The sequence below is a fragment of the Nerophis ophidion genome, linkage group LG25 (genome assembly GCF_033978795.1).
Source record: "Nerophis ophidion isolate RoL-2023_Sa linkage group LG25, RoL_Noph_v1.0, whole genome shotgun sequence".
Classification (NCBI taxonomy): Eukaryota; Metazoa; Chordata; class Actinopteri; order Syngnathiformes; family Syngnathidae; genus Nerophis; species Nerophis ophidion.
Genome location: NC_084635.1, coordinates 11,382,487 through 11,394,650, shown reverse-complemented (window position 1 = coordinate 11,394,650; position 12,164 = coordinate 11,382,487). Strand labels below are relative to the sequence as shown.

The following is a 12,164-nucleotide window of genomic DNA, read 5'->3' as shown; positions in this document are numbered from 1 at the left end:
ACCATTACATGTTATATAGACCACAAGGAAGTGTTTTCCATTTAGAAAAAAATAATATGACTCCTTTAATGCGCCCTATAATCTTGTATGAAAATAGACCTGACTAGACCCGCTCATGGGCAGCGTGCCTTATAATCCAATACAGTGCCATTGGGCCCTAAGGAAAATTTGATTTTGGGGTCCTCTATTTCTGCCAATAATATTGATTGTTGATCATTCACACACCTTCTATAAACTCATTGCGGCTCTGGCAGTGTTGTTTACATTATCCTATTGTCAGCCTGGCATGTCTTTACAAATGACATGTCATTTATAAAGATATGGGGGCGGCCCAGTTAAGAACATAAATGATACCAATGAATGAACGAATGATGTCCAGAGTTCCTAGTCTTAAAATGTAGAAAACATTCAGCTACAAGAGTGGCCTGGGTTTGAACAGTCCAAGTGATAAAGATTTGTATTTACAGTAAAAGTGTCATCTTGTCTCATCAGTCTTTACATATTAGTCTTTAATTACTAGTTTATATTTTTAGTTAATTGTTCATATATAATGTTTACTTTGTACAAAGAAAGCGCAGTCTACTGAAGTTAAATTCCATGTGTGTTAAACATAACTGGACTATAAAGATGATTCTGATTCACTTTATTATGTTTGGTAACAAAAACCTGAAACAGCAATGTGCAAAAATAATTCGTAGTGCAAGAAAAACAACAAAGTGCAACAATAAAATCACTTAAATATGTATAAAAAAAAACAAATTCAATTGTACAAAAAACAACATAACTAAATTAATTATCAAGCAAATACTTAAATAATATCAATGGACAGAGTTACCAGAAACAAGGTAACATAACGGTTTATAAACGAATATAAAGTGAAGTGAAGTGAATTATATTTATATAGCGCTTTTTCTCTAGTGACTCAAAGCGCTTTACATAGTGAAACCCAATATCTAAGTTACATTCGAACCAGTGTGGGTGGCACTGGGAGCAGGTGGGTAAAGTGTCTTGCCCAAGGACACAACGGCAGTGACTAGGATGGCAGAAGCGGGAATCGAACCTGCAACCCTCAAGTTGCTGGCACGGCCACTCTACCAACCGAGCTAAACCGTCCTACATATAACGATGTGAAAACAATTTTGGGAGAAAAAAATCAAAATAAACTACCTTAATTCACACATTTGACCATAACATCCCAGTTTTGTTCCTCTGTTCTTCACCACCCACACCACTCCACCCACTCCTTAAAACCTGTGCTTCCTGGCTTTTCTGGAGGCAAAGTCATTTATAACATCACTGTAAGAAATCTGATGGCCGACTTTGTTATTAATACTAAACACTGCCAGTCCACTCAGTCTTTCTTGAGCCATGGAAGATCTCAAGTAGTTTTTTATTCATTTGAGCTTGGAAAAGCTTTTGGGGGCCCCCTGGTGGCCGCGGGGCCCTAAACAAGTGCTTAGTTCGCTTATGCCTTGGGCCGGCTCTGATCCAATGCACCCTATAGTCCGGAAAATACGGTAAACAACGTCACCCCAAGCATTATTAAATACATCAAGGTTTGTATTCTTTTCAATTCACTTCAATTTACTTTTTAATTTACAAACAGCTGAATTTGTGTTTCATCTGACCACTGAACTTTCCTCCAGATCTTTGTCCATGTGATGTCAGATGAAACAAACATTTAGCTTTTTGGCCACAATACCCAGCAATATGTTTGGAGGAGAAAAGGTGAGGCCTTTACTCCCAGGAACACCATACCTACCGTCAAGCACGGTAGTGGTAGTATTATGTTCTGGGCCTGTTTAGCTGCCAATGGAACTGGTGCTTTACAGACAGTAAATGGGACAATGAAAATGGAGGATTACCTCCAAATTCTTCAGAACGACCTAAAATCATCTGCCCGAAGGTTTGTTTTGGGCGCAGTTGGGTGTTCTAACAGGTCACTGACCCCAAACACATGCCAAAAGTGGTAAAGTAATGGCTAAATCAGGCTAGAGCTAAGGTTTTAGATTGGCCTTCCCAAAACCCTGACTTAAAGACCTACTGAATTGAGATTTTCTTATTCAAACAGGGATAGCAGGTCCATTCTATGTTTCATACTTGATCATTTCGCGATATTGCCATATTTTTGCTGAAAGGATTCAGTAGAGAACATCGACAATAAAGTTTGGAACTTTTGGAAAATAAAGTTTGGAACTTGCCTTTACTGGAAGTAGCAGACGATGTGCGCGTGACGTCACGGGTTGTAGGGCTCCTCACATCCTCACATTGTTTATAATCATAGCCTCCAGCAGCAAGAGCTATTTGAACCGAGAATTTGACAATTTCCCCATTAATTTGAGCGAGGATGAAAGATTTGTAGATGAGGAAAGTTAGAGTGAAAAAAAAAGAAAAGGCGATGGCTTCAGGCGGCGGCAGTGGGACCGTTTCAGATGTAATCAGACACATTTACTAGGATAATTCTGGAAGATCCCTTATCTGCTTATTGTTTTAATAGTGTTTTAGTGAGATTGTCAAGTCATACTTGAAAGTCGGAGGGCTGCGGTGAACGCCAGTATCTCTCAGAGACGCCAATGGAGGAGCCAAGATCACAGCTGCCTTTTTGAACTGCAGGATGAGGTTGCATAATCTACCGAAGTCTCCGGTAAGAGCCGACCTAATATCACAATTTTCCCATCCAAAAACTTGCTGGTTGACGTAGAGAAACATGTTCGCTTGACCGCTCTGTGTTAAAGCTTCACAACAAAGAAACACCAGCTGTGTTTCGGTTGCTAAAGGCAGCTGCAATCATCCGCTTTCCACCAACAGCATTATTCTTTATAGTCTCCATTATTAATTGAACAAATTGCAAAAGATTCAGCAACACAGATGTCCAAATTACTGTGTAATTATGCGATGAAAAGAGACGACTTTTAGCCGTGTGTGGCGCGTCATCATACGTGTCATCATTCCGCAACGTTTTTTAACAAGAAACTCCGCGGGAAATTTAAAATGTGTAATTTAGTAAACTAAACCGGCCGTATTGGCATGTGTTGCAATGTTAAGATTTCATCATTGATATATAAACTATGGGCTTCACGGTGGCAGAGGGGTTAGTGCGTCTGTCTCACAATACGAAGGTCCTGCAGTCCTGGGTTCAAATCCAGGCTCGGGATCTTTCTGTGTGGAGTTTGCATGTTCTCCCCGTGAATGCGTGGGTTCCCTCCGGGTACTCCGGCTTCCTCGCACTTCCAATTGGCTAAATTGGCCCTAGTGTGTGAATGTGAGTGTGAATGTTGTCTGTCTATCTGTGTTGGCCCTGCGATGAGGTGGCGACTTGTCCAGGGTGTACCCCGCCTTCCGCCCGATTGTAGCTGAGATAGGCGCCAGCGCCCCCCGCGACCCCAAAAGGGAATAAGCGGTAGAAAATGGATGGATATATAAACTATCAGACTGCGTGGTCGGTACTAGTGGGTTTCAGTAGGCCTTTAAACTCCATTGAGAACATGTGGACAATGCTGAAGAAACAAGTCCATGTCAGAAAACCAACAAATTTAGCTGAACTGCACCAATTTTGTCAAAAGAGGAGTGGTCAAACAATGAACCAGAAGCTTGTGGATGGCTACCAAAAGCACCTTATTGCAGTGAAACTTGTCATGTAACCAAATATTAACATTTCTGTACTCCGGCTTCCTCCCACTTCCAAAGACATGCACCTGGGGATAGGTTGATTGGCAACACTAAATTGGCCCCAGTGTGTGAATGTGAGTGTGAATGTTGTCTGTCAATCTGTGTTGGCCCTGCGATGAGGTGGCGACTTGTCCAGGGTGTACCCCGCCTTCCGCCCGATTGTAGCTGAGATAGGCGCCAGCGCCCCCCGCGACCCCAAAAGGGAATAAGCGGTAGGAAATGGATGGATATATAAACTATCAGACTGCGTGGTCGGTAGTAGTGGGTTTCAGTAGGCCTTTAAACTCCATTGAGAACATGTAGACAATGCTGAAGAAACAAGTCCATGTCAGAAAACCAACAAATTTAGCTGAACTGCGCCAATTTTGTCAAAAGAGGAGTGGTCAAACAATGAACCAGAAGCTTGTGGATGGCTACCAAAAGCACCTTATTGCAGTGAAACTTGTCATGTAACCAAATATTAACATTGCTGTATGTATACTTTTGACCCAGCAGATTTGGTTACATTTTCAGTAGACCCATAATAAATCCATAAAAGAACCAAACTTCATGAATATTTTTTGTGACTAACAAGTATGTGCTCCAATCACTCTTATCACAAAAAAATAAAAGTTGTAGCAATTATTGGAAACTCAAGACAGCCATGACGTTATGTTCTTTACAAGTGTATGTAAACTTTTGACCACGACTGCATGTTTTATTCTGTGTGTCCCCAGACACGGACAGCGGTGACCAGGACACTTTGATCAACACAGAGACGGAAGAAAGCAATGTCAGCTCCAAATCCATCTTCACTGAGACCCTAGAGTTCCTGCTCCACAACTCTGCCCTGGAGGTAAAAGAGTCAAACAGCATCTTGTTTGCCGAGACTTGCATTCTTCAAATATGGATGGAAACTAATGGAAAAAAAACACTTGTGTTGTAGCTTAATGGTGTCTTTTAGGTAGTTGTCGTTAAACACCTTGAAAAAAAATGAATGCCAAAGATGTTTTTCCATCCATCCATCCATCATCTTCCGCTTATCCGAGGTCGGGTCGCGGGGGCAACAGCCTAAGCAGGGAAACCCAGACTTCCCTCTCCCCAGCCACTTCGTCTAGCTCTTCCCGGGGGATCCCGAGGCGTTCCCAGGCCAGCTGGGAGACATAGTCTTCCCAGCGTGTCCTGGGTCTTCCCCATGGCCTCCTACCGGTTGGACGTGCCCCAAACACCTCCCTAGGGAGGCGTTCGGGTGGCATCCTGACCAGATGCCCGAACCACCTCATCTGGCTCCTCTCGATGTGAAGGAGCAGCGGCTTTACTTTGAGTTCCTCCCGGATGACAGAGCTTCTCACCCTATCTCTAAGGGAGAGCCCCGCCACACGGCGGAGGAAACTCATTTCGGCCACTTGTACCCGTGATCTTATCCTTTCAGTCATAACCCAAAGCTCATGACCATAGGTGAGGATGGGAACGTAGATCGACCGGTAAATTGAGAGCTTTGCCTTCCGGCTCAGCTCCTTCTTCACCACAACGGATCGGTACAACGTCCGCATTACTGAAGACGCCGCACCGATCCGATGTTTTTGATTTCTGTAATCCCTTTTTGGTACGTCATCACCGTCTTTGTCTTGTCAGATGGCGGAGCTCGCGCTTTCCCAGGCGCTGTCTTCAGGGGGCGACCATAGTTTTTATCTGGCTCGCGTGCAGTTGCTCAGAGCTGACTATTCTAACGCCGCCGTCACCATCAGGGATGCGCTACTTCAGGAAGAACCGGTAAGGAAAGCATGTGTGCTGGCAGTAGAGATGTATTTACCGTATTTCCTTGAATTGCCGCCGAGCCGCTAATTAATATTGTTAAACCTTGGCGAGAATGAGGACTCGGGTGCAGAAGGGGGACAATTGACACAGGCTTTATTTAACAGTTTTCTTCGAAATCTCTTTGAACAGAGTGATTAAAGCAAAGCGGCTATGGAATCTATGATAACAAAAGACATAGGCGAAACGCAATAAACAGAAAATCACAAAATAGGGAGGAAAAAGGCAATAGCAAAATTACACACAAATCTTCTAACAAAAGAACAACAATCTAGGATTAGCTAAAAAAAAAAGGTAAATCACTCACGCAGAGGAGACAAGAAACTTTTAACAGAAAGTGCGCTATGAAAAGCTGAGAAAACTACAAAACTAAAGCGCTCCAAGAGGAGGGGAAAAAAAGAAGGCAAAGCACTGAAATTAGACACAAAATTCTTGACCAAAAACTTTAACAAACAAAATCACTCTTTCTGGCAAGGCCCCAGGGGTAGATGAGGTCCGCCCGGAGTTCCTTAAGGCTCTGGATGCTGTGGGGCTGTCTTGGTTGACAAGACTCTGCAGCATCGCGTGGACATCGGGGGCGGTACCTCTGGATTGGCAGACCGGGGTGGTGGTTCCTCTCTTTAAGAAGGGGGACCGGAGGGTGTGTTCCAACTATCGTGGGATCACACTCCTCAGCCTTCCCGGTAAGGTTTATTCAGGTGTACTGGAGAGGAGGCTACGTCGGATAGTCGAACCTCGGATTCAGGAGGAACAGTGTGGTTTTCGTCCTGGTCGTGGAACTGTGGACCAGCTCTATACTCTCCGCAGGGTTCTTGAGGGTGCATGGGAGTTTGCCCAACCAGTCTACGTGTGCTTCGTGGACTTGGAGAAGGCATTCGACCGTGTCCCTCGGGAAGTCCTGTGGGGAGTGCTCAGAGAGTATGGGGTATCGGACTGTCTTATTGTGGCGGTCCGCTCCCTGTACGATCAGTGCCAGAGCTTGGTCCGCATTGCCGGCAGTAAGTCGAACACATTTCCAGTGAGGGTTGGACTCCGCCAAGGCTGTCCTTTGTCACCGATTCTGTTCATAACTTTTATGGACAGAATTTCTAGGCGCAGTCAAGGCGTTGAGGGGTTCCGGTTTGGTGACCGCAGGATTAGGTCTTTGCTTTTTGCAGATGATGTAGTCCTGATGGCTTCATCTGGCCGGGATCTTCAGCTCTCACTGGATCGGTTCGCAGCCGAGTGTGAAGCGACCGGAATGAGAATCAGCACCTCCAAGTCCGAGTCCATGGTTCTCGCCCGGAAAAGGGTGGAATGCCATCTCCGGGTTGGAGAGGAGACCCTGCCCCAAGTGGAGGAGTTCAAGTACCTAGGAGTCTTGTTCACGAGTGGGGGAAGAGTGGATCGTGAGATCGACAGGCGGATCGGTGCAGCGTCTTCAGTAATGCGGACGTTGTACCGATCCGTTGTGGTGAAGAAGGAGCTGAGCCGGAAGGCAAAGCTCTCAATTTACCGGTCGATCTACGTTCCCATCCTCACCTATGGTGATGAGCTTTGGGTCATGACCGAAAGGATAAGATCACGGGTACAAGCGGCCGAAATGAGTTTCCTCCGCCGTGTGGCGGGGCTCTCCTTTAGAGATAGGGTGAGAAGCTCTGCCATCCGGGAGGAACTCAAAGTAAAGCCGCTGCTCCTTCACATCGAGAGGAGCCAGATGAGGTGGTTCGGGCATCTGGTCAGGATGCCACCCGAACGCCTCCCTAGGGAGGTGTTTGGGGCACGTCCAACCGGTAGGAGGCCACGGGGAAGACCCAGGACACGTTGGGAAGACTATGTCTCCCGGCTGGCCTGGGAACGCCTCGGGATCCCCCGGAAAGAGCTAGACGAAGTGGCTGGGGAGAGGGAAGTCTGGGTTTCCCTGCTTAGGCTGTTGCCCCCGCGACCCGACCTCGGATAAGCGGAAGAAGATGGATGGATGGATGGAATCACTCTTTCTCAGAGGAAACAAAGAAATCAATAAATAAGGCAAGGCAATACTTAGCAAAACTTGGTTCAAGAAGGCTGTGGACAAGGCTGGAGGCACGTAGCGAGACGATATACTCTGGCACAAGACAAAAGGAAGACCAGACATTTATACACATGAGGGAGGGTGACACAGGTGGGCACAATCAGGCAATCAGGAGAGACATCAGACCAGTGAAACAGGAGGAAAGGGCAAGTGACCTGAAACGAGAGGGAGAGTTAACCTTTCAAAATAAAACAGGAAATGACAAGACAACATGAAACCAAACAAAACCCAGACAATACTTCACCCAGGTGTGACAAATATAAAACCTCTTCTCACTCCGGCGTTTACCAAAGGTATGAGGTAAAGGCAAGCATGTGCTAATTATTTTAAAACCTCTTCTCACGCCGGCGCTTACCAAAGGGATGCGGTAAATTTAGCCCTGTCTTTATAAATTTGAGTGTGATGTAAGGATACCATCATGAAAAGCATATTTAATTAAAAAAACGTCATTATGGTCCTACCTTTACTTATAAATTAAGTCCATGCGCAGCTACTTCTGATCAAAAGCATCGATAACTTGTTTATAAAAGTCTTCCTTATCTTTCTTCAGTTTTAAAAGTCTGTCTCGATGGAGATCTTCCTTTATTATGTGGTGGATTGTCCGACGCTTAAACAGCGTACAAAGTGGATTTAGTGCAAAAGTTTTATTTACCCATATCAAAAAGTACAAGTTGGAGTGAACTGCCCATGCAAACAGACAGCGTCCTCCGAAGGATCCAGAATTAGGCAAAATCATGCAAATCATATCAAATATTGGTCTACTGGCTTTTTTTTATGTTTTCCTCGTGTGTCAAGGTCTCATTGTTTTGCAACTGCTTGCTCCAAAACAACTTTGGATCCCTTAGCCATAACAAACAATCAAAACATTTTGTAAAATGGTTAAAGCGACCACAAATTCAACTTTCCCCTACATATGCTCTTCCAGTGATTCAGAGGCTTTTAGATAGACTTTCTTTTTGGACTAAAACGGACACGAAATATGGTATAAAGGTCAGAAATTCCACTACAATTACCTACTGCTTCGATTGAAAGTCCAGTTTAGAAAACGGTTTTATTTTAGATATGTAATCCTCCATGTTAAAAGTGCAAGCAAGAGGAAAAAATCAACGATCGCTGCTCACTCTTGCTGCTTGTTCTCACTTTTTCTGCAGCCGAGTAGTCGCAAGAAGGATCACTAACGCCCTCTACCACCAGGAGGCGGGAGTCATTTAATGACTCATATTGGTACGGCGTGGCGCAGTGGCCGTGCGCAACCCAAGGGTCCCTGGTTCAAATCCCACCTAGTACCAACCTCGTCACGTCCGTTGTGTCCTGAGCAAGACACTTCACCCTTGCTCCTGATGGGTGCTGGTTTGCGCCTTGCATGGCAGCTCCCTCCATCAGTGTGTGAATGTGTGTGTGAATGGGTAAATGTGGAAGTAGTGTCAAAGCGCTTTGAGTAACTTGAAGGTAGAAAAGCGCTATACAAGTACAACCCATTTATCATTTATTTATTTATTTATATTTGACACATGCAGCTACGGTATATTAATAAAACATAGCTGCTTACTGTTCTTTTTAGCATATTCAATAGCTTGGAGCTTAAATCCTACTGAATAGCTCTTAATCGTCTTCCCTTTATGCGATTTGAAATGAGATAAATCAGCCTCCTCCATTTTGAAAATGATGACAGGTGAAGTGTCAGTCGTGACGACGAGTTTGACCCGGCGGAAATTCTAGGCATCTGCTAATTATTTTGCGAAACGAGTTTGACCCGGCAGAAATTCTAGACATGCGCTAATAAAAATAATATTTTGCGAAACGTTAATCCTGAGCTGGCGGTAATGCTAAGCATGCGCTAATGATTTTGCGAAATGAGTTTGACCCGGCAGTAATTCTAGGCAAGCGCATACTATATAGCCGGCGGCAATTCAAGGAAATACGGTACTTGCTGGATGTGACATTTATGGCCTGCAGGGTTTCCCCCAAATTGCCAACATACCTGTGGCTGTGATGGTGTGGCTAGGGGCGTGGTCAATATGATGTATAATTTGCATAATCTGCAATGATGCATATATTTTCTTTAAAAAGACTAATGGGAACCGTTACCTGCTTGGCACTTAGCGTCAAGGGTTGGAATTGGGGGTTAAATCACCAAAAATGATTCGCGGGTGCAGCCACCGCTGCTGCTCACTGCTCCCCTCACCTCCCAGGGGGTGAAACAAGGGGATGGGTCAAATGCAGAGAGTAATTTCACCACACCTCATGTGTGTGTTTGACTATCAATGGTACTTTTTTTCATTTATTAACTACAAACCCCGTTTCCATATGAATTGGGAAATTGTGTTAGATGTAAATATAAACGGAATACAATGATTTGCAAATCATTTTCAACCCATATTCAGTTGAATATGCTACAAAGACAACATATTTGATGTTCAAACTGATAAATAGCTTAAGAATTTGATGCCAGCAACACGTGACAAAGAAGTTGGGAAAGGTGGCAAAAAATACTGATAAAGTTGAGGAGTGCTCATCCAACACTTATATGGAACATCCCACAGGTGTGCAGGCTAATTGGGAAAAGGTAGGTGCCATGATTGGGTATAAAAACAGCTTCCCAAAAAATGATCAGTCTTTCACAAGAAAGGATGGGGCGAGGTACACCCCTTTGTCCACAACTGCGTGAGGAAATAGTCAAACAGTTTAAGAACAACGTTTCTCCAAGTGCAATTGCAAGAAATTTAGGGATTTCAACATTTGATATCATCTGCGTGGCGCAGTGGGAGAGTGGCCGTGCGCAACCCGAGGGTCACTGGTTCAAATCCCACCTAGTACCAACCTCGTCACGTCCGTTGTGTCCTGAGCAAGACACTTCACCCTTGCTCCTGATGGGTGCTGGTTAGCGCCTTGCATGGCAGCTCCCTCCATCAGTGTGTGAATGTGTGTGTGAATGGGTAAATGTGGAAGTAGTGTCAAAGCGCTTTGAGTACCTTGAAGGTAGAAAAGCGCTATACAAGTACAACCCATTTATCATTTATCTAAAAAGGTTCAGAGAATCTGGAGAAATCACTGCACGTAAGCGGCATGGCTGGAAACCAACATTGAATGACCGTGACCTTTGATCCCTCAGACGGCACTGTATCAAAAACCGACATCAATCTCTAAAGGATATCACCACGTGGGCTCATGAACACTTCAGAAAACCATCAATTTTCTACCGCTTATTCCCTTTGGGGTCGCGGGGGGCGCTGGTGCCTATCTCAGTTACAATCGGGCGGAAGGCGGGGTACACCCTGGACAAGTCGCCACCTCATCACAGGGCCAACACAGATAGACAGACAACATTCACACTCACATTCACACACTAGGGACAATTTAGTGTTGCCAATCAACCTATCCCCAGGTGCATGTCTTTTGAAGTGGAATGACTGATGTATTTTTTTGTATGTGTTTCTTATTTTTTTCACATAAAATTGTAAAGGTTTCAGATACATATTGTCTGCAAGATATAGAATTATTTATTCTTGCTATTTTTTACTTCAACAAAACCAGGCATTTTAACAGTGTGACCAAAAAACCCCAGAACCTATAAAATGTGCATTACATTTTTTAAAGGTCTAACATATTTTAAGAAATCTACTGGCCTAAAAGGGAAAATGCACATTTTGGGGGGACATGTACCTAACATTCACGATCCTTATCCACATATGTCTTTCTTTTGTGTTTTCTTAATCAGCGATTCTCAATCTGTGGTATGTGTGCCAGTAGTGGTACGTGGGCTCCATCTAGTGGCAGGCCAAAGAATCACTTGATTAAAGTAGAGCATTTTATTTTTCTAAATTCAAACACAGCGTTACTGTTCAAACTGTGTGTAAATGTTACAGTGGCAAAAATATTTCATATACTTTTTAAATAAAATGTCTGCCTTTTATTACTGAATAATTTGGCCTAATATGCTCCTATATTTTAATGTTGGTCATTGTGGTGGTACTTCAAAAGCCAAGTGTTTTCTGAGGTGGTACTTGGTGATAAAAATTTGACAACCATTGTTGTAAGAGAAGTCATCTACTGCGCTCGTAAAGCCCTCGAAAAACAACAACGAAAACAAGGTCACACTGAGGGTGGCCGTACAAACAACTTTAACAAATATGTGCCACACTGTGAACCCACACCAAACAAGAATGACAAACACTTTTCGGGAGAACATCCGCACCTTAACACAACATAAACACAACGGAACAAATACCCAGAATCCCTTGCAGCACTAACTCTTCCGGGATTCTACAATATACACCCCCTAACCCCGCCCCCGCAACCCCGCCCACCCCAACCTCCTCATGCTCTCTCAGGGAGAGCATGTCCCAAATTCCAAGCTGCTGTTTTGAGGCTTGTTAAGAAAAAATAATGCACTTTGTGACTTCACTAATAAATATGGCAGTGCCATGTTGGCATTTTTTTTCCATAACTTCAGTTGATTTATTTTGGAAAATCTCGTTACATTGTTTAATGCATCCAGCGGGGAATAACAACAAAATTAGGCATAACAATGTGTTAATTCCACGTCTGTATATATTGGTGTCGGTTGGTATCGGTATCGGTAATTAAGAGTTGGACAATATCGGAATATTAGATATCAGCAAAAAAGCCATTGGACATCTCTATTAAATAT

General features: G+C 44.0%; 1 protein-coding gene across 1 annotated transcript in view; it reads left to right on the top strand.

Moving 5' to 3' along the window:
* cfap70 (cilia and flagella associated protein 70) overlaps window positions 1-12,164 on the top strand; it is a 73,328-nt gene that overhangs the window by 53,495 nt on the left and 7,669 nt on the right. Inside the window, exons 20-21 of the mRNA XM_061887375.1 lie at window positions 4,386-4,504; window positions 5,284-5,421. Of these exons, the coding sequence (XP_061743359.1) occupies window positions 4,386-4,504; window positions 5,284-5,421 (257 nt within the window). The remainder of the gene's footprint in view (window positions 1-4,385; window positions 4,505-5,283; window positions 5,422-12,164) is intronic.